The sequence below is a fragment of the Urocampus carinirostris genome, chromosome 3, assembly GCF_059441175.1.
Source record: "Urocampus carinirostris isolate Australia breed hairy pipefish chromosome 3, RoL_Ucar_1.0, whole genome shotgun sequence".
In the NCBI taxonomy this organism is placed as follows: Eukaryota; Metazoa; Chordata; class Actinopteri; order Syngnathiformes; family Syngnathidae; genus Urocampus; species Urocampus carinirostris.
In genome coordinates, this window is record NC_142351.1 from 8,041,671 (window position 1) to 8,060,130 (window position 18,460).

Sequence of the window (18,460 nt, forward strand, 5' to 3'; positions counted from 1 at the left end):
CTCTCGGACCAAAGTTGGTACCGTGGCCTTCACGGTTTCACGGACAGTGGAGACCAAATCAGCAGAGTTCAGGGCACCACACGACCCAGACGACCCGGAATAGAGGCACTGGAGTGCTATCCACGTAGGTGAACACCGTTCCAGAGCTACTCAGAGAGGCATAAGAATCCTTATCATCAGCGGATAAGCCGGGGACGCAGGACTTGCAGATGTAAGTCGCTTGCTGATCTTGTGTCGCGAGGCTTAGGTCCTGAAATGACAGTCCAGAGCACTCATAGGGTATATAGTGTTTGCAGTGACTGCACTGGATCATTGCTCCATGGTCCACGGCACCGCAAAAACATGGTTTAGAAACTGCCTTTCTAGGCTCCATATCAAATAAATAAAAAACTCAGTTCAATTATTGAGTAAAACAAAAACAAAAACTTCGACTCGACTTCAAAATACCACATTTAGGACCCGCCGCATTTTGTTATCAACATTACAGAAAATTAGGTTGAAACCATTTAAGAAACTGAAAAATTATTCATTGAAAAAAATTACATTATTAAAAGAACAATTTATCAACCATTATAGAAGTTAAATTTTAACACTATATATTAAACGCTGAGAAAGACCGATTTCAAATTCAAAATCAGTGTTAGGAGGACATTTTGAGACTGAGAAAAACTGGTGTAATCTTTTTTTAACATTTTTTTTTGTTTTTTCCAAATCAAAGTAAATAAATTACCGTTATATATACAAATGACTAGCAAAAAATCATCTATGTATAAAAACATTTAAATAGATAAATAAATAAATAAACACTTAGTTAAAGGAAATTGGTCAACTGACTTCTACTGAAGTGTCTGTATAGATCAGGGGTGTCAAACTCAATTATACAGATGGCCAGAACTCAAACCACACCTTTGAACGGGATAAATATATATTGAATAGACTTTCCTTTTAAAAGATAAATAAAAAATATGAATTTAAAACAGACAGGAAAATTATTCCAGAATAAACAAACATAAACTTTCATTGAATTAAAAATCGTTGCTCTCCATGAATAATATCTCCTGTCAAAACTATCAAGGTGAAAATGTGAAAAAAACGGAAAATATAAATAAAATGAGCACGTTGTGATTTCTTTTCAATGTACATCCGTTGCGCGAATTTGCCCTGACCAAAATGGCCGCCACGTAGTTTAGCGGGCTGCAGCACCACGCCAACCTAGCCAGTCGTCTATATCTGTGTCCCACAATCCATTGCGGTGGGGTTTCGAATGAGAAGGTGTCATGGCTGCCGAACAAAAGAATATCCTATAGTCGACTTAAAACGACGTAAACTCGACAGAAGTATCACTGTGCGGTCCTTTCCGAAGGTTTGTCGTTTTTAATCCCGAGTTGGAACATTTTTCGTTGAAAGCTGGATAAAATGTGCTCCAGTGCTGAAGGACCTGTTCAAGAGAAGCTTCGGGGAGCCAAAGAGGAGACCGAGCGAGAACGTCGATTACCGGACGCCTTTTCCAAGCAGCTCGGGGCAGGTCCGTCATTTTTAGCTTCTGCTACATCCTTGACGAGGTGTTGTGAAAGGATAGTGGGATTTTGGACGCGTTCGTAAGGATGGGCTGGGCACCCGTATGATGCGGCAGGGGTAATCTGGAGGGACGAAGGCATGACCAACTTAGGTGCCGAGGTGCTTAACTTGTTTGGGTGCTTGGGCTTTTTTCCCCCTTTTATTTTCTTTGTTATTGTATGTGTTTGTCTAGCTGTCGGTCACCCCTCTTGAGGGATATGACCAAGGTAGATAGATAGGTAGACATCCTTGGCATCAGGGGTGTTACCAGTGGGGGGTGGCCTGTGTGATGCCGAGAAATGCGCCCCTGTCGAGATTTGCATCCCGTAGCTACTGTAACCTCCATTTATCTGACTTTTATATCACTTTTCAGGAATGTAATGCCGAACATATAACCAAAACCACTTCGTCTTGCATTTGTTGGAAATTTAATACATCTTAAACCATTCCGTCATTGTATTTGTTGTGAATGTAATCAAACGGTAATGCACACTGTATATAAATCACTTTTGAGAAGGTAACATAAACGTCTCCCGTTTATCTTTTAATGATTTGACAATTCATTTCAGCATAATAAGCTTTATGGTAGAGTGCATAACAGTTTCAAAACGAGCGATTTGAGTAGAAAAAGGCAAAATAAACGTGACGTGCATTTTTTGGTTTGAACAATTTTATTGACACTTTTAACACTGTATCATATTCTAACAATATGGATCATTATGGAAATATATGTTCTCCATAGTTATAGTAGCTACGGGATGCAATTCTCGGCAGGGGCGCATTTCTCGTCATAACAGGTTAGGTTCCGGGCTAGGGTTTGGGCTTCAAATCAGGGTTTTAAACTTAAGGTTCCAAAATAGGAAATAGGCCAGGGCTAGAATAACTAAGGCATAGGCTCCTCTTTAGGGTCTCAAATTGAATTTAGTGATCCGAAATAGGATTGGGGCTATTTACAGCTAGAGTTAGGTGTAGGTTGTGCAGTCATTTGAGACATTTTTTGTGATTAAGGGCTATATAAATAATTGTGACTCGACTTGAATCCAATGCACTTCTTGTCGTCTATCAAATGAAGAGTTCTGTACCGGGTGCAGTTGTAACACAGACTTTTGGAGCTACTCAGCACTCGACCATAGATGTCTACTTGAAAAAAAAAACAGAATTAGGATACCACGTATAACAGATTGATAGGACTAGCATAAAATATCATAAAATGGACAGGGTGAAAGAAAAATGTTACAACTGTATGCGGTCTCTTCTATATACAGACGCTGCCATACTTAAGGACGATTGTTCGTAAGTTGAATTTGTTGGTAAGTTGCTCTGGTGCTATATTTTGTAGGTTTAAGGTTTATGTAAGTAACCTGTATTGTTTTGTGCAAAAAAATAAACATCTCATAGAAGAATATGCTCTATAAAGATAAATACAGTCAAGCTTAACTTACTTATGGAAACGCTAGGCGAGTTCCTCCTCCGTGGTAGAAAGTGGGTGAAAAAAAGCGTTCCGACCATTTTCCCAACCGCATCGAGCTTTCCTATTCCACATTCTTTTCAAAAGAAACGGCTCGCCTCTTCTTTACACTTTACACCAGGGGTCAGCAACCAACAGATTTGATGACATTGCCAATTTTTTTGAAAGTACTTGTTTCCCGAAAAACTTCTGAGAAAAATGGTTCCTTGCAAAACGATGCATTTCAAGCAGAGGTTTTGCCTCCACACTCTTTTTTATATCTATATTTTCGATACCCAGAATATTTAAACAATACTTTCCATAAACACAAGGGGACTTTGCTTGAAAAATAACATTTGATTGCAAGAACACTAAACTTATGCACGACTTTGCAAAAATTCTCAGCCCCTGATGTCCCGGGTGCCGGATCACATGATTCAGGTCGTCATGGTGATCGCAGGTTCCTACGATACGTCAACCCAACAATGGCCCTTGGTCATTTTTTTTTTTAGAAAGAATAAAGATTTGAAGCGTTAACAGTCTGTACTTATATCTTTGCTTTTCTCTCACTGCTCGTACTTGGCTTATACGCCGCCGCCAACTCACCGCCATACAGAGTAAGACGGCGAAAACGGGAACAAAATGTGGCATTAAGTGTTGACAAAGGAATCTGCTCAAAGCCACTCTTTCCATCTAGTGATGTTTTAATTCCCAGAGGCCTAATACTTACTGATCAGCAGCACCCTAAGCCCTGAGAATTTTTTTTAGGTTTTGGCACTCTGGGACAATGCTTCTGAAAACGTACTAATACGTTACAGCACTGAACGAGTTAAGGGCAATACAAATAAATGTGATTTGTGACTTGCAGACGTCAGCCAAGAATATCTTTCTACTGCGTGGCAGGAACCAGAGTTGCCTGCCGTTAAAATTGAGGAGGAGGAGGAAGATCTGAAGCCTTATCACGTTAAGCAAGAGACAGAGGATGGGGAGCCTGTTCGCGTTAAAGAGGAGGACGAATATCCAGTCCTGCGAGTGACCGGGGTCCGTTCAACCGTCGAAGATCAAGGTCAACCTGAAGATAACGGTTGGCGGGAGCCTCGAATCATCAGCTCCTGTCAACACTTGGAAACGGATGAGGACGACACGTCCCACTCTGCAAACGCTGAAAGCGACTCGCAGTCGGAAGGTGGTAACACATCTTCTCTGTGTGAGAAAACGTTTCAAAACAAGTCTTATATAAACTTGCTTGTTATATTTCACGCTGGCGAGAAGTCTTTTTCCTGCTCAGTTTGCAATAAAATTTTCACTAGAAGTGGAAACTTAAAGAGACACATTAGATCCCACACTGGCGAGAAGCCTTTCGCCTGCTCAGTTTGTGGTCTAAGATTAACCACAAGTCATGCCTTAAAACGACACACTCTAACGCACACTGGCGAAAAGCTTTTTTCTTGCTCAGTTTGTGGTAAAAGATTTGGCCGAAATGGACACTTGAAATCACACCAACTAACCCACGCTGGCGAGAAGCCTTTTGCCTGCTCAGTTTGTGGTAAAACATTCCACCGAAAGGGACGCTTGAAATCACACCAACGAAACCACACTGGGGAGAAGCCTTTTGCCTGCTCAGTTTGTGGCCTAAGATTTACCATGAGACGGACCATAAAACAACACACTTACGCACACTGGGGAGAAGCCTTTTTCTTGCTCAGTTTGTGGTAAAAAATTCACCCAAAGTGGACACTTGAAATCACAACAACTAACCCACACTGGCGACAATCCTTTTGCCTACTCAATTTGTGGAATACAATTCACACTGAATAGGAACCTTAAAAAACACACACTAACCCACACTGGGGAGAAGCCTTTTTCCTGCTCAGTTTGCGGGCACAGATTCGCTGATAGTAGGAGGGACAATGCTTTTGAAAACGTTATGTTACGGCACTGAACGAGTTAAGGGCAATACAAATAAATGTGACTTGTGTCTTGCAGACGTCAGCCAGAAATATCTTCCTACTGCGCAGCAGGAACCAGAGTTGCCCGCCGTTAAAATTGAGGAAGAGGAGGAAGATCTGAAGCCTTATCACGTTAAGCAAGAGACAGAAGATGGGGAGCCTGTTCGCGTTAAAGAGGAGGACGATTGTCCAGTCCTGCGAGTGACCGGGGTCCGTTCAACCGTCAAAGATCAAGGTCAACCTGAAGATAACGGTCAACCTGAAGATAACGGTAGGCGGGATCCTCTAAACATCAGCTCCCGTCAACACGTGGAAACGAATGACGACAACACGTCCCACTTCGCAAACGCTGAAGGTGGTAACACATGTTCTCAGCGTGGGAAAACATTTCGAAGCAAGTCTTATATGAAGTTGCATATGAAATTCCACACTGGGGAGAAGCCTATTTCCTGCTCAGTTTGTGGTAAAAAATTCACCAGAAATGGACACTTGAAATCACATCAACGAACCCACACTGGCGAGAAGCCTTTTTCTTGCTCAGTTTGTGGTAAAAATTTCACCCAAAATGGAAGCTTGAAAACACACCAACAAACCCACACTGGTGAGAAGCCTTTTTCCTGCTCAGTTTGTGGTAAAACATACACATATAGTGGGGACTTAACAAGACACATTAAAACCCACACTGGGGATAAGCCTTTTTCTTGCTCAGTTTGTGGTAAAAGATTCATTGAGAGTGGAGACTTAAAAAAACACACTAGAACCCATACTGGGGAGAAGCCTTTTTCTTGCTCAGTTTGTGGTAAAAAATTCACCCAAAATGGAAGCTTGAAAACACACCAACTCACCCACACTGGCGAGAAGCCTTATGCCTGCTCAGTTTGCGGTAAAAAATTCAAAGAGAATGGGAGCTTTAAAAAACACACACTAACCCACACTGGCGAGAAGCCTTTCGCCTGCTCAGTTTGTGGTAAAACTTTCAACCAAAATGGGTACTTGAAATCACACCAACTAACCCACACTGGGGAGAAGCCTTTTGCCTGCTCAGTTTGTGGTCAAAGGTTCTCTACAAGTTGGAGCTTAAAATTACACCAACTAATCCACACTGGAGAGAGGCCTTTTTCTTGTTCAGTTTGTGGTAAAAAATTCACCCGAAATTGGAGCTTTAAATCGCACCAACTTACCCACACTGGTGAGAAACCTTTTTCTTGTTCAGTCTGTGGTAAAAATTTCACCCGAAATGGACACTTGAAATTACACCAAAAAACCCACACTGGCGAGAAGCCTTTTTCCTGCTCAGTTTGCGGTCAAAGATTCGCTGATTGTAGGAACCTCAAAAAACACATTAGAACCCACACTGGTGAGAAACCTTTGACAGTTTGACTTTTTAGCGAAAAATTCATCCATATCGGCACTTGAGAAGACTGCTCGGTTTGTGGTCAAACATTCACTGAAAGTGGGAGCTTAAAAACACTTCATCAACCAAGTATCATAAAGGCCGTCTATAGGAACATAACTCGATATGAAGATGTGTTAATTGTATTCAAACGAAACCCTGAAATAAGTGTCCGTAACGCCTCCAGTGATATAATTTACGCACCATTTTTATGCGCACATATGCATAAAGCGTTTACAACACTTGCAATGTCCAAGAAAAAATGGCCGAAATAAAATACACATTTGCAGATGTTTTCAAACTGTAAACTGGTCTTCTCCAAATAGCCACTTTTGGAAACACCCAAACATACCCGTAGAAAAATGTGTAAAATGCACTATGTAGATTTTAAGTTTGGGATCCAACCAGGTAAGGCTTCAAGCTATCGTCTCACCTGTTAAAACACCCATGCGACACTCATTTGCAGGCATTAGATTGCAAAAACTAATTTAGGCGAGGAAAAAAAACAACTTCTATGTGTGTTCCAAATTGGATGATTTAATGTTAGTAGAACTTACAATGGGCACAAAATGTTGTATATCTATATATTTTTTTATGTAACGGGTGTAATAAAAACTTTTTTTGTTGAAATTCCTGCTGAAATATGTTTGTATAGTGTGTGTATATTATGTCGCTCATTGCAGTCTCCGGCACGCTGCAGAAGCAACTGAAATAAAAGCCTCATCATCCAGTCCGGCCTGAATGTAAGGTCCTTGGTGGGACGGCTACACCGCGATTACATATCTATCTATCTATCTAGACATCTATCTACCTACCTACCTAACCACCCAACCAACCCCACCCATCCTACCCACCTACCTACCTACCTGGGGCCAGACAGCTTTCACTGGTTTACCCCTGCTGCATCATACACGTGCCCTGCCCATTCTTTAGAACGTGTCCAAACATCCCACTATCCTTTTACAACAAACTATCTACCCTGGTCATTTCCCTCGAGAGCGTTGACCGACAGCAAGATAAACATACAAAAAAATTAAAAAAGGGAAAAAGTAGCAAAAATCACACCCAAAATTTTGTGGACCATGGCGAACCCAAATGCCCAAACACTCAAACAAGTGAGGCACCTCGGCACTTAATTTGGTCCTGCTTTCCTTCCTCCGGATGAAACGGGACACCAGAAAGCAGCCATGTCACCTGGCTCAGGGTGACACAACACACTCTTCTGTTCAACAGCAGGGCCCGACAGCTTTCGAAGGTTTACCCCTGCTGCATCATATAGATGCCCTGCCCATCCCTTAGAACACATCCTAATATCCTTTCACAACCCCTCTCCACTCATTCCTATCACCAAGAAGAGCTTCTAACTTCCACTAGATTTCAACCTCTTTCCTGCAGTGCACATACCCGTCAACCTGTACGATTTTGCCGTACAAAGTATGTTTATGATGTCTCTTAAGACGTGTACGACGTACGAGAAAATCTGTACGGAAAAGTGCAAATTTGTCTATAATGGATACCATCAGGTAAACACCAACTATCACCAAACGGCAAATCAATCAAGTCAAACGAGTTAGCCGCGGAAGCCTCTATCTCTGTATCGTTTTTATTTTGTTGTAAACGAGGCGAGCGGTTTGATGTAGTGAACGGAAGTCCATCTCTTTTAAGAGTACCGGCTTTTTCGGCTCATCCCATTAAAGAGAGCCGGCTCTCCAACGGTTGGTTCATTTGCTTTGATGCATTATGTTACAAATTATAATGTTGTATAAAGAAGTTAAGAAAAAAAGGAAGTATAAAAGGAGAAAATGAAAAAAGACAGGTTTGTGGTTATCCCTTTAATCAGTATATTACCAACAATCATTTAATGCAGAAAATGAATTCATAATTTGAATAACAAATGTATTATTTTACTAATTCGATTTGCATGTATTTTTCCTTCTACAATGAAAGTGCAAGCGACTTCATCTTTAAACTCCTTTAATGATAAACCTCATTCATGTCGAGCAACTCGGTATCTCACAACAAAATGTTCATTAACAATAGAGATGATATATGACGAAACACATGTACATTATAACATGTCAAACTACATAAATAAACACGTTTTAAAAAAAATATGGTGCAAGATTATTTTGTATTTTGTAAGGGAAAATACGACATTTCGTAAGGGCATGGAGCCCTGGAGCGCCACAGGTATGAGTGCACTCAGAACACCATCCATCCGCGTAAATCGCTGCCTTCCTCTTGGTCTCCTTCCATTTACTTGAAATGAAATGATCTGTATTTATAGCGCTTTTCAAGTCAATGACTTCCCAAAGCGCTTTACAATGTGCTCCACATTTCCCAATAGCGTTCTAGCAGCCATGTAAGGCGCTAACTTGCTTATTGGGGGTATTAGGGGTTCAGTGTCTTACCCAAGGACACTTTGACATGTAACACGGACGAGTCAGGATTCAACCTGGGATCCCTTGATCCCAAGACGAGCGTTCTACCTCCTGAGCTACTGCCGCCCTCTCTCTCATATGTATATATATATATATGATAGTCAGATAAATCAATATATAACCCTGGTTGTCTGTACCGGCCGCCTTGCACAAGTGAAAAGTCTGCGTTGTTGCGTGTTTTTTGGTGTTGAGGAAATCAGCACAGAGGTCGAAGATGCGCCTGAGACATTCACTTTTAATTCCTTGTCCTTGCCAAAACAAAAGTACAGCCTCTGACTCATAACCAGTCAACAAAAATACAATACCTACACCAACTTGCGCACAATGGTGGTAACACGTTTAAGATTAAGCATCAAGTATTTGTGGGGCAAAGTCTGGGTGATTATTGTGTCCCTGTAAATTGGGCCATAGTACTCGTACTATACTTTCTTAGGTCCAAAGAAAACGGCAATAAAGAGAAAGAAACATCATGCCCGCAGCTAATGAGATGAGATATGTTTGTGTATAAGTTTCCTGCAAAAACGAGTCCAACAGTGCTACCTGCTGGTGAAACAAAGTTGAAATTTGATTGTTTTCTTTCTTTTTTTGGTTTGAATTCTCACAAAATCTGTGTTTGTCTTGTTGCATTACTGTCGAAATTCTGATACTGCAATTATTTGTTAAGGCGGGGGCGTGTGCGACTGACTTTTTCGTTTGGCACTTTATGGGCTTCTGCGCTTACCGTACCTTCGGCTCAATAACATCGTGCTGAAGGTAAGCTGTGCCCAATATCAGTTTGGGTAAAAATACATATTTTGCTAGATATAGGAGCTACTCTAACGAACTATTTTTGTATATAAAATGCATATGAGTTGTGCTAAATGAGGTATAAAATAACACTCATTAAAAGTAAAGTAATGCAGCCTGAAACGATGACTCTGACGAAACATGTTTCAATGCAACCACGCCACGAGGTGCGGCATTGAGTGATGTCCCGTTTTTTAATTTTTTTTTCATGTTTTAGATGATTGCAGTCGTGCACAGACGTCCTGACTTTTTATTTTTATAACTTTTTATTTCTTACACAAATTTTGACAGGTGTAATTCCACCATCATACATCAACACAAAATATATACACTTGACACACCCATAAATAACAGATGGAACAACAGAAAACAAATAAAATAAAAAAATAAATAGATAAAATAAATAAATAAATGTTAATACAATACAATCAATGCAATAAAAATGGAGGGGAGGTGTTTAGTCATCAAGTAACATTTGTGTGATAGGCTTCCATCTTTTCTCGAATCGATCGAGTTTCAGTTGAAGTCTTGCAGTGAAGACGCCCTGACTTTTATATTGTTTTGTTCACTGAATGCAGACAATAAACCGAATGACTGTCCATCCTTGTGTCGCTCATGATTGAGGGTCGTTACACTGGTATTGTGTAAGGTTTGGTTTAGCCTCTGATTTTATGATCGGACGGCAGATATTTTTGGCAGTCTCCAGCGTGCTGCTAACGATGTTGATAACCAGCGGAGGTGCCGACCACATGGTGCGTGTATGTTGTGTCGCTCATTGCAGCAATTGCAATAAAAGCCTCATCACCCAGTCCAGCCTGAACGTGGATCCTTGGTAAGAAAACGACAATGCGGTTACGTATATAATTATAACAGTTCATATTTCAGTTTAATGCTGTCTTACAATGTGGTCATGGTGCTTTCCAGTCTCAACTTCATTTTGTTCCAGGAAACTCCAAGTGCCTTTTCTTTTTTGACTTAACACATCGTTAAGTTTCGGTTCTGGCAAAAGTCATCACTCATAACGTGATTTCTGACTCTTTTATGGCCAAAATGACAACACATTACCATATGACTTTCAATTATATATGTTTGGTTCAGAATCTAATTTGGCGGTTACCAATTCGGTCAGCAGGTGGTGCTCTCGGTTTCCAACACGAATTCATTTGAAATAGCCTGTGTCAAGCGTTTATCATGAAGGGTCCAACTTTAAATACTAAGTATTTTCAGCTTTAATTGATCGATTTTGTAGTTCGTAGAAATGGATAATCATTGATAAGTCCAGAAGAATAACATCGACCCACAAATAATGCACGCAGTTTGATTTTATTAAACTACGTTTAATTCACATGACAAAGAAAATTAAATCAAACGAAAGAAAAAAGCACATTGTTGACACAAGTGTTAGCAAGCTGAAAGGTGGAAGAAATGATGCAATAGGTTAACAGTACCAATCAATGAACCCGGTTTTAAGATAATGGATTCAATTAAATGATCAGGGATTGTTTTCATAGCATACAAACAAGGGATATTGGCCCAAGACACTAAAGATGTTGTTGCACGAACCCATTTAGTGTACTTTTGAGAAAAGAAGTCCCTCAGGAGGAGTGTGTGAGAAGCAGCACATCGTCAACCAGAAAGATGAAAAAAAAAAAGGTTCCTATCTCTTTCGGCGGTGGACTTCACAGGGATTGTGCTCATCCCGACCACAGGGACGGAGAGAACCACAGGCTCTCCAAGCTTTGTGGCTCTGGTGAGAACATGCCCCATACCTGGGGACCTAGGTCAGCCATCTTATTGTTATAATAATTGTTGATAAAAGGCAAAATTTTATGCGGACACACGATTAAATAGATCATCTATCAAAAAACATGACACATATGCAAATCATTTATCTTTTGAATCCATCTGAAGACTTTGGAGTTTCAAATCTTTATTATCCAGCTGGAGAGTCTGCTCACTTCCTGTGAATGAATGTGGCTTTTTTGATGTGTTGGCAAAGTCAGTGGTTAGAAAAAGGTGAGGGCAAATGGTTTTGTGGAAGTTATGTTCCTATAGACGGCCTGTGTGATACTTGGTCAAGTTTTTAAGCTCCCACTTTCAGTAAATGTTTGACCACAAACCGAGCAGGCAAAAGTCTTCTCAGCAGTGTGAGTTCTTGTGTGTAATTTCTCGTGCCGATATAGATACATTTTTACCCACTAAGACTATAGGTCAAAGGTTTTTCACCTGTGTGGGTTCTAATGTGTTTTGTCAAGTTTCCACGATCACTGAATCTTTTATCACAAACTGAGCAGGAAAAGGGCTTCTCGCCAGTGTGGGTTCTGGTGTGTATTTTTAAGTTCCCACTGTTAATGAATCTTTGACCGCAAATTGAGCAGAAAAAAGGCTTCTCACCAGTGTGGGTTCTCATGTGTTTTTTTAAGTCCCCACTATGGGTGAATCTTTTATCACAAACTGAGCAGGAAAAGGGCTTCTCACCAGTGTGGGTTCTCATGTGTTTTTTTAAGTCCCCACTATGGGTGAATCTTTTATCACAAACTGAGCAGGAAAAAGGCTTCTCACCTGTGTGGGTTCTATTGTGTTTTGTCAAGTTCCCACGATCACTGAATCTTTTATCACAAACTGAGCAGGAAAAAGGCTTTTCGCCAGTGTGGGTTCTTTGGTGTGATTTTAAGTAACAATTATTTGAGAATCTTTTTCCACAAATTGAACAAGAAAAAAGCTTATTGCCAGTGTGGGTTAGTTCGTGTGATTTTAGGTGTCCATTTAGGGTGAATCTTTTACCACAAACTGAACAAGAAAAAGACTTTTCGCCAGTGTGGGTTCTACTGTGTAACTTCAAGTTTCCTTTGAGGGTAAATCTTTTACCACAAACTGAACATGAAAAAGGCTTCTCACCAGTGTGGATTAGTTGGTGTGATTTCAATTGTCCATTTTGGGTGAATGTTTGACTGCAAACTGAACAAGAAAAAGGCTTCTCGCCAGTGTGTATTAGTGTGTGTTTTTTTAAGTTTCCACGGTGGGTGAATTTTTTTCCACAAATTGAGCAGGCAAAAGGCTTCTCGCCAGTGTGGGTTAGTTGGTGTAATTTCAATTGTTCATTTCGGGTGAATTCTTGACCACAAATTGAACAAGAAAAAGGCTTCTCGCCAGTGTGGGTTAGTTGGTGTGATTTTAAGTGTCCTTTTAGGGTGAATCTTTTACCACAAACTGAACAAGAAAAATACTTCTGGCCAGTGTGGGTTAGTTGATGTAATTTCAAGTCTCCATTTCTGGTGAATGTTTTACCACAAACTGAGCAGGCAAAAGGCTTCTCCCCAGTGTGGGTTAGTTGGTGTGATTTCAAGTGCCCATTTTGGTTGAAAGTTTTACAACAAACTGAGCAGGCAAAAGGCTTCTCCGCATTGTGGGTTAGTTGATGTGATTTCAAGTGCCCATTTTGGTTGAAAGATTTACCGCAAACTGAGCAGGAAAAAAGCTTCTCACAAGTGTGGTATCTAATGTGTCTCTTTAAAATTCCACTTGTAGTGAATCTTTTATCACAAACTGAGCAGGGAAAGGGCTTCTCCCCAGTGTGGGTTAGTTGGTGTGATTTCAATTGTCCATCTTGGGTGAATTTTTGACCGCAAACTGAACAAGAAAAAAGCTTCTCGTCGGTGTGGGTTCTAGTGTGTCTTTTTAAGTTCCCACTGTTAGTGAATCTTTGACCGCAAACTGAACAGGAAAAAGGCATCTCGCCAGTGTGCGTTAGAGTGTGTTGCTTTAAGGTATGACTCGTGGTTAATCTTAGACCACAAACTGAGCAAGCGAAAGGCTTCTCGCCAGTGTGGGATCTAATGTGTCTTTTTAAGTTTCCTCTTTGATTGAATCTTTTATCGCAAACTGAGCAGGAAAAATGCTTCTCGCCAGCGTGGAATTTCATATGCAACTTCATAAAAGACTTGTGTCGAAACGTTTTCCCACACTGACAACATTTGTTACCACCTTCCGACTGCGAGTTGTCGTCATTTGTTTCCACGTGTTGAGGGGAGCTGATGCTTAGAGGGTCCCGACAACTGTTATCTTCAGGTTGACCTTGATCTTTTTGTTCTTCTTCGACAATTGAATGGACCTGGGTCACAAGCAAGACTGGAAAACCGTCCTCGTCTTTGACGCCAACAGGCTCCCCATCCTCTGTCTCTTGCTTAACGTGACAAGGCTTCAGATCTTCCTCCTCCGCCTCAAGTTTAACGGCAGGCAACTCTGGTTCCTGCCGCGCAGTAGGAAGAAATTCTTGGCTGACGTCTGCAAGACACAAGTCACATTTATTTGTATTGCCCTCAACTCGTTCAGTGCCGTAAGGTATTAGTCCGTTTTCAGAAGCATTGTCCCCGAGTGCCAAAATGTAAAAAAAATTCTCAAGGCTTTGCTGCTGCTGCGGATCAGTAAGTATTAAGCCTCTGGGAATGATATCAGTATGATAAATCACCACTAGATGCAAAGAATGGCTTTGTTCGGATCGTCTTGTAAAATGTTACAAAGTGAGACTCCGCACACAGACACACACATACTTTTCCTGGTGGTTCTCACCTTTGGGATGATGGATTTACGACAGCCCCTTAAGTTATAATTTCCCTCTTGACGATGGAATCATTTCTGGCACTATGTTTTTGTTGACCTTAAATAGCAGTTGTGCAGTGAAAAATTTGACTAAACCATCTCATTTTAATCATTTAGACTGCAGGAATAAAAATGTGCGTATGATCCCAGTATCCTACCCTGTGTATGGTTCTAATTGCACGTTTTTGGAAGACAAAAAGGGGCTGGAGTCAACTTTTGTAATGTTTGCCCCAGACTTCTGCACAATATGTTAAGTATGGCAGAACTAGAGAACAATATCATAAATACAATGCATTATAGTTTAAAAGGAATTTTAGTTATAAATGATTGAATTTTTTTAGATAATTTAGTTTGTATGTGTCTGATGTGTGTTTTCCAGCTTCATTTATTGTCTATTATGACCCCCAAAAACTTTCTGATTTCTATTGCAGAACCATCCATTTTGACTTCAAAATCTTGATTTGCCTTGCGATGACCAAAGAATATTACTTTGGTTTTATTTCAATTTTAAGATCATTTATTTATATCCATCCATACTTTTAGGTAAAATATTTCATGATTATTGTAAGTTACCAAATCAATATAGTTATCATTTGAATAGAAAATGTTAGTATCGTCTGCAAATATTACTAATTTTAATAGTTTTGAAACATTAAAAATATTGTTAATATATAAATTAAATAACTTTGGACCCAGGATAGAACCCTGTGGTACTCCACAACAGACGTCCAAGTATTCAGATGACAACTTCATATTTTGCTTCCTCCCCGTCAAATCCCTTTGAATCCATTGCAAAGCCAAATCTCTTATCTCATATCTTTCCAGTTTTTTAAATAGTATATAATGATTATTATTGAACTGTCCGAAAAAAAAACGCAGTGGTTTGCGGTTACACTATCGCATTATGTAACATCTCGCTATGGATTCGATTTCGGTTCATCGTGCAGCCCTACTTACCGCTGTCACTCGGTATTAACCCAAAATAAACCGACTTGGGAGACTGCGCCCTTAGGGTGTGAAAATACACGACGTCAATATACTGAAGCGCTGTTTTGAAACTAAACGTTGCACCGCCATGATGACCACCTAACAGAAGGTTTGCTTTAGTTTGCGCGTCGCTACGCGTCGACATCAATTTCTTGACAATTCAGTCGAGGGAAAAGAAAATAGACGGTGATCGCCGATATAAAAAAGATTCGCGAATATGAAAAATATTCACCCTGAGGTAAATATATCGTCTTCAAAACGGTCGAAGCGCACGTGACAGATTTAGAAATAAGGTACGTCATTTGAAAGAATGAGCGAGAGACAGAAGCCCGGACCTTATCCGAAAGGAAAGTACGGCGATCGTCGACGGCCAAATACGAGATGTATAGTGTTGTGGAAAGCAGATAATAACTCAGGTTAAGAAAAGTTCAACCTGAAATGAACTTGAAGCCGTCTTGGAGATGACAAGAGCCTATTGTGTGTAGACATCTGGCGGAAGTCATGAGCCAGGGGCGGGCAACCATCAAGAGTTATCTTGAGCAATGCAATAAGGAGCGTTCCCTTTTTGCCATATCTCCTCTCTGTGTATTTTTTGGGGCGACGCCCTACCATGTTCCCCCCAAAATAAGGACGTTGCAGAAAGTAAAACGACCAACCTGCTCTGTTCAACACAATTTGGAGTATCTTGTAAACAGTTCCTGGACACTCTGGTTCCTGCCTCACAGTAGAAAGATGGTCTTCACCGATGTCTGCAACACACAAGTCAAAACGCATTTATTTGTGACGCCTTTAATCACAGAAACTCACAAAGGGACTCGCAGAACACCACAGGGTTCCTACAAGACTATTCAAGACTTTTTGAGTGCCTTTGAGGGTCAAATTTAAGAAAAAGTTGACAAAAAACACACGATTGAAACAAACAAAAAAAACACAACATGAATAACAGTAAATTTTAAACAAATGTTTGTTTAATTTTATTTTTTAATTATATTTTGGTCCAGTTGTAAACGTTTGATCTGAAAAACAGCACTCTCCAGAGTTGAAGACATTTAAGCAGGTTGCAATGGGTGTTGCTAGGGCCTCAGTGCATAATACGCAGTCAACTTCAACATTAAATATAGAGTAAAGTTATAGAGCGCTCAAGCTTCTTGTCTGAAAATTTCAAAAGATGCAGCAGGTTCTACAGTAGCATGCGTCTGGTCCAGGTGCTAATCTGAATACTCAGAACAACCTGAACCTTCTAAGCCCGTCCTTCTCCCTCAAGGACGAGGAAACAAAAGTATGCGGTTACTCTGAAACTATTAAATATCGGAGGGTCCTAAGTCTAGATTGAAACATTTCCTGTCACGAGATGTCAGACAGTCCCAAACGCAGGGCGCAAGGGATGTGGTGACTTGTGAGACGTTTATTTAAACAACAAAAGACTGTACCGGCGAGAAGGGGGTATGGGACTTGGGTAGTAGAGATCTGAGAGGGAAACTTGAGAGGACATCTTTGGGTGGCGAGAATCTTGAAAACAGGTTACTTGGTATTATACTTAAAGAAGACTGTTGAAGTTTTGGGACAAGGAGGGAAAACTTGACAGGGAGACCTGGGGAAGTTCTTGGGTAGGAGAGAATCTTGAAAAGGAGACTTTGGAATAGAATTTAGAGGACATTTGAGATGAGTGGCTTGAAGAGAAGTTAGAATGTGAAAGGAATTGAAGGAGGAGGTGTAGCTTGTTGATTTGGTGAGTGAAAGTCTACAGGAATCTAAAAGGTTAAGCAAAGTGAGGTGGGAGCCTGGGGTACTCATAGAAGAGGTGGCTTATTGTCTAATTGCAAAAAGTGGAGGGGGCTGGAACATGAGGTGAAGGTGCCATCTTTTGGATATAAGAAGGAGTGAAGGCACCAAACCCTGACATTTCCACATGGTTGTGTAAAATTCGCACAGTTGTAATTGCGATGCAATTTTGGTTTTAAGTCGGTATTTGTCATTTATTGTAATAAAATCAGGGAACTATTGGAAGTTTTGACGCGACTTCATACGAGTTGCTGCTAAACTTTATTTTAAGTCCTGCACTTCTGCTTTTTAGTTTGAGGAAAAATTTTCAGGGAGCCATTCAAGTTTACATGTCATGTTACCCGAGCTTAAATGTTATTTCCTGCTCTTTTTGTATTTGCTAGACGTGAAAAATGAGTCATTTACAGTCAAAGGCTGAAAAGACTGCATTTCAAACCACTATTCTTTCTTTCGAATAAAGTGGGACCTCGCTACTTCGCGGTTCCACGTTCGCGGATTCAGAGCTTCGCGGGTCCAAAGAATAATAATAAAATTAAATAATTAAAAAAAAAGAAGAATGTTTTTTTTAAGCATTTTTGAAGGGGCGGGCGTCGCTACTTTGTGGTTCCATCGCTACTTTGTGGTTCCACGTTGGCGAATTCAGAGCTTCGCAGGTCTACATAATAATAATAATAATGAAATTATACAATAAAAAAAAAATAAGAAAATGTTGTTTTTTTCTTAAGCATATATGAAGGGGCGTCGCTACTTCGCGGATTTTCACTTTTCGCGGGTGGTTTTGGTCCACATTAACCACGATAACCGAGGGATTACTGTAGATTTTTTTTCGCGAGCCTGCAAAAGTTTGGGAAGCATTGTCACTGTAGAAGAAAGTAAAATGACGGACCTGCCCCAAATTGCTTGGAAACATCGTCCGGTCGTCGAAGTTCCCGCTCGGTCTCCTCTTTGGCTCCTCGAAGCTTCTCTTGAAAAGATCCTTCAGCACTGGAGCACATTTTCTCCGCGTTTGAACGAAAAAACGCCACGAGGTGTCGCTCCAACTCGGGAGTAAAAGGGACAAACCTTCGTAAAGGACCGCAAAGTGATACTTCTGTCGAGTTTACGTCGTTTTAGGTCAACTACAGGACTTTCTCGACATTTTCTTGTTCGGCAGCCATGACACCTTCACCTTCGAAACACCGCCGCAATGGATTGTGGGACACAAAAATAGACCACTGGATAGGTCGGCATGCTGTGGCAGCCCACTAACTGTGTGCCTACGAGGCGGCCATTTTAGTGGGGGCAACTTCGCGCTATCGACATTGAAAATAAATCACAACCTGCTCATTTTAAAACTGATTTTCATGTGGGTAACTTGTTATCAGCATTACGGCAAATTAGCTTGAAACCATTTAAGAAACTGAAAAATTGTTCTTCGAAAAAACTTAACTATGTTATTAAAACAACAATTCATAAACAATTATAGAAGTTTCATTTTAACACTGTATATTAAACGCTGAGAAAGACTTATTTCAAATTC

General features: G+C 40.5%; 3 protein-coding genes across 3 annotated transcripts in view; 1 reads left to right on the forward strand and 2 right to left on the reverse strand.

Annotated features, from left to right (window-relative positions):
* LOC148368507 (uncharacterized) overlaps positions 1-18,115 on the reverse strand; it is an 81,677-nt gene extending 63,562 nt beyond the window's left edge. The window contains exon 1 of the mRNA XM_088330544.1: positions 18,055-18,115. The gene's annotated coding sequence lies outside the window, so the exon portion shown is untranslated. The remainder of the gene's footprint in view (positions 1-18,054) is intronic.
* Positions 1,272-6,976, forward strand: LOC148368513 (uncharacterized). Its single transcript, XM_088330537.1, has 3 exons — positions 1,272-1,525; positions 3,873-4,190; positions 4,991-6,976. Exons 1-3 carry the CDS (start codon positions 1,417-1,419, stop codon positions 6,331-6,333), a joined length of 1,770 nt encoding a protein of 589 aa, XP_088186663.1. The 5' UTR covers positions 1,272-1,416; the 3' UTR covers positions 6,334-6,976.
* LOC148368514 (uncharacterized) lies at positions 10,878-18,109 on the reverse strand. The gene is made up of 3 exons (XM_088330524.1): positions 17,828-18,109; positions 15,816-15,908; positions 10,878-13,857 (listed from the first exon to the last, which is right to left on the reverse strand). Exons 1-3 carry the CDS (start codon positions 17,934-17,936, stop codon positions 11,765-11,767), a joined length of 2,295 nt encoding a protein of 764 aa, XP_088186650.1. The 5' UTR covers positions 17,937-18,109; the 3' UTR covers positions 10,878-11,764.
* Positions 18,116-18,460: the final 345 nt, after the last annotated feature.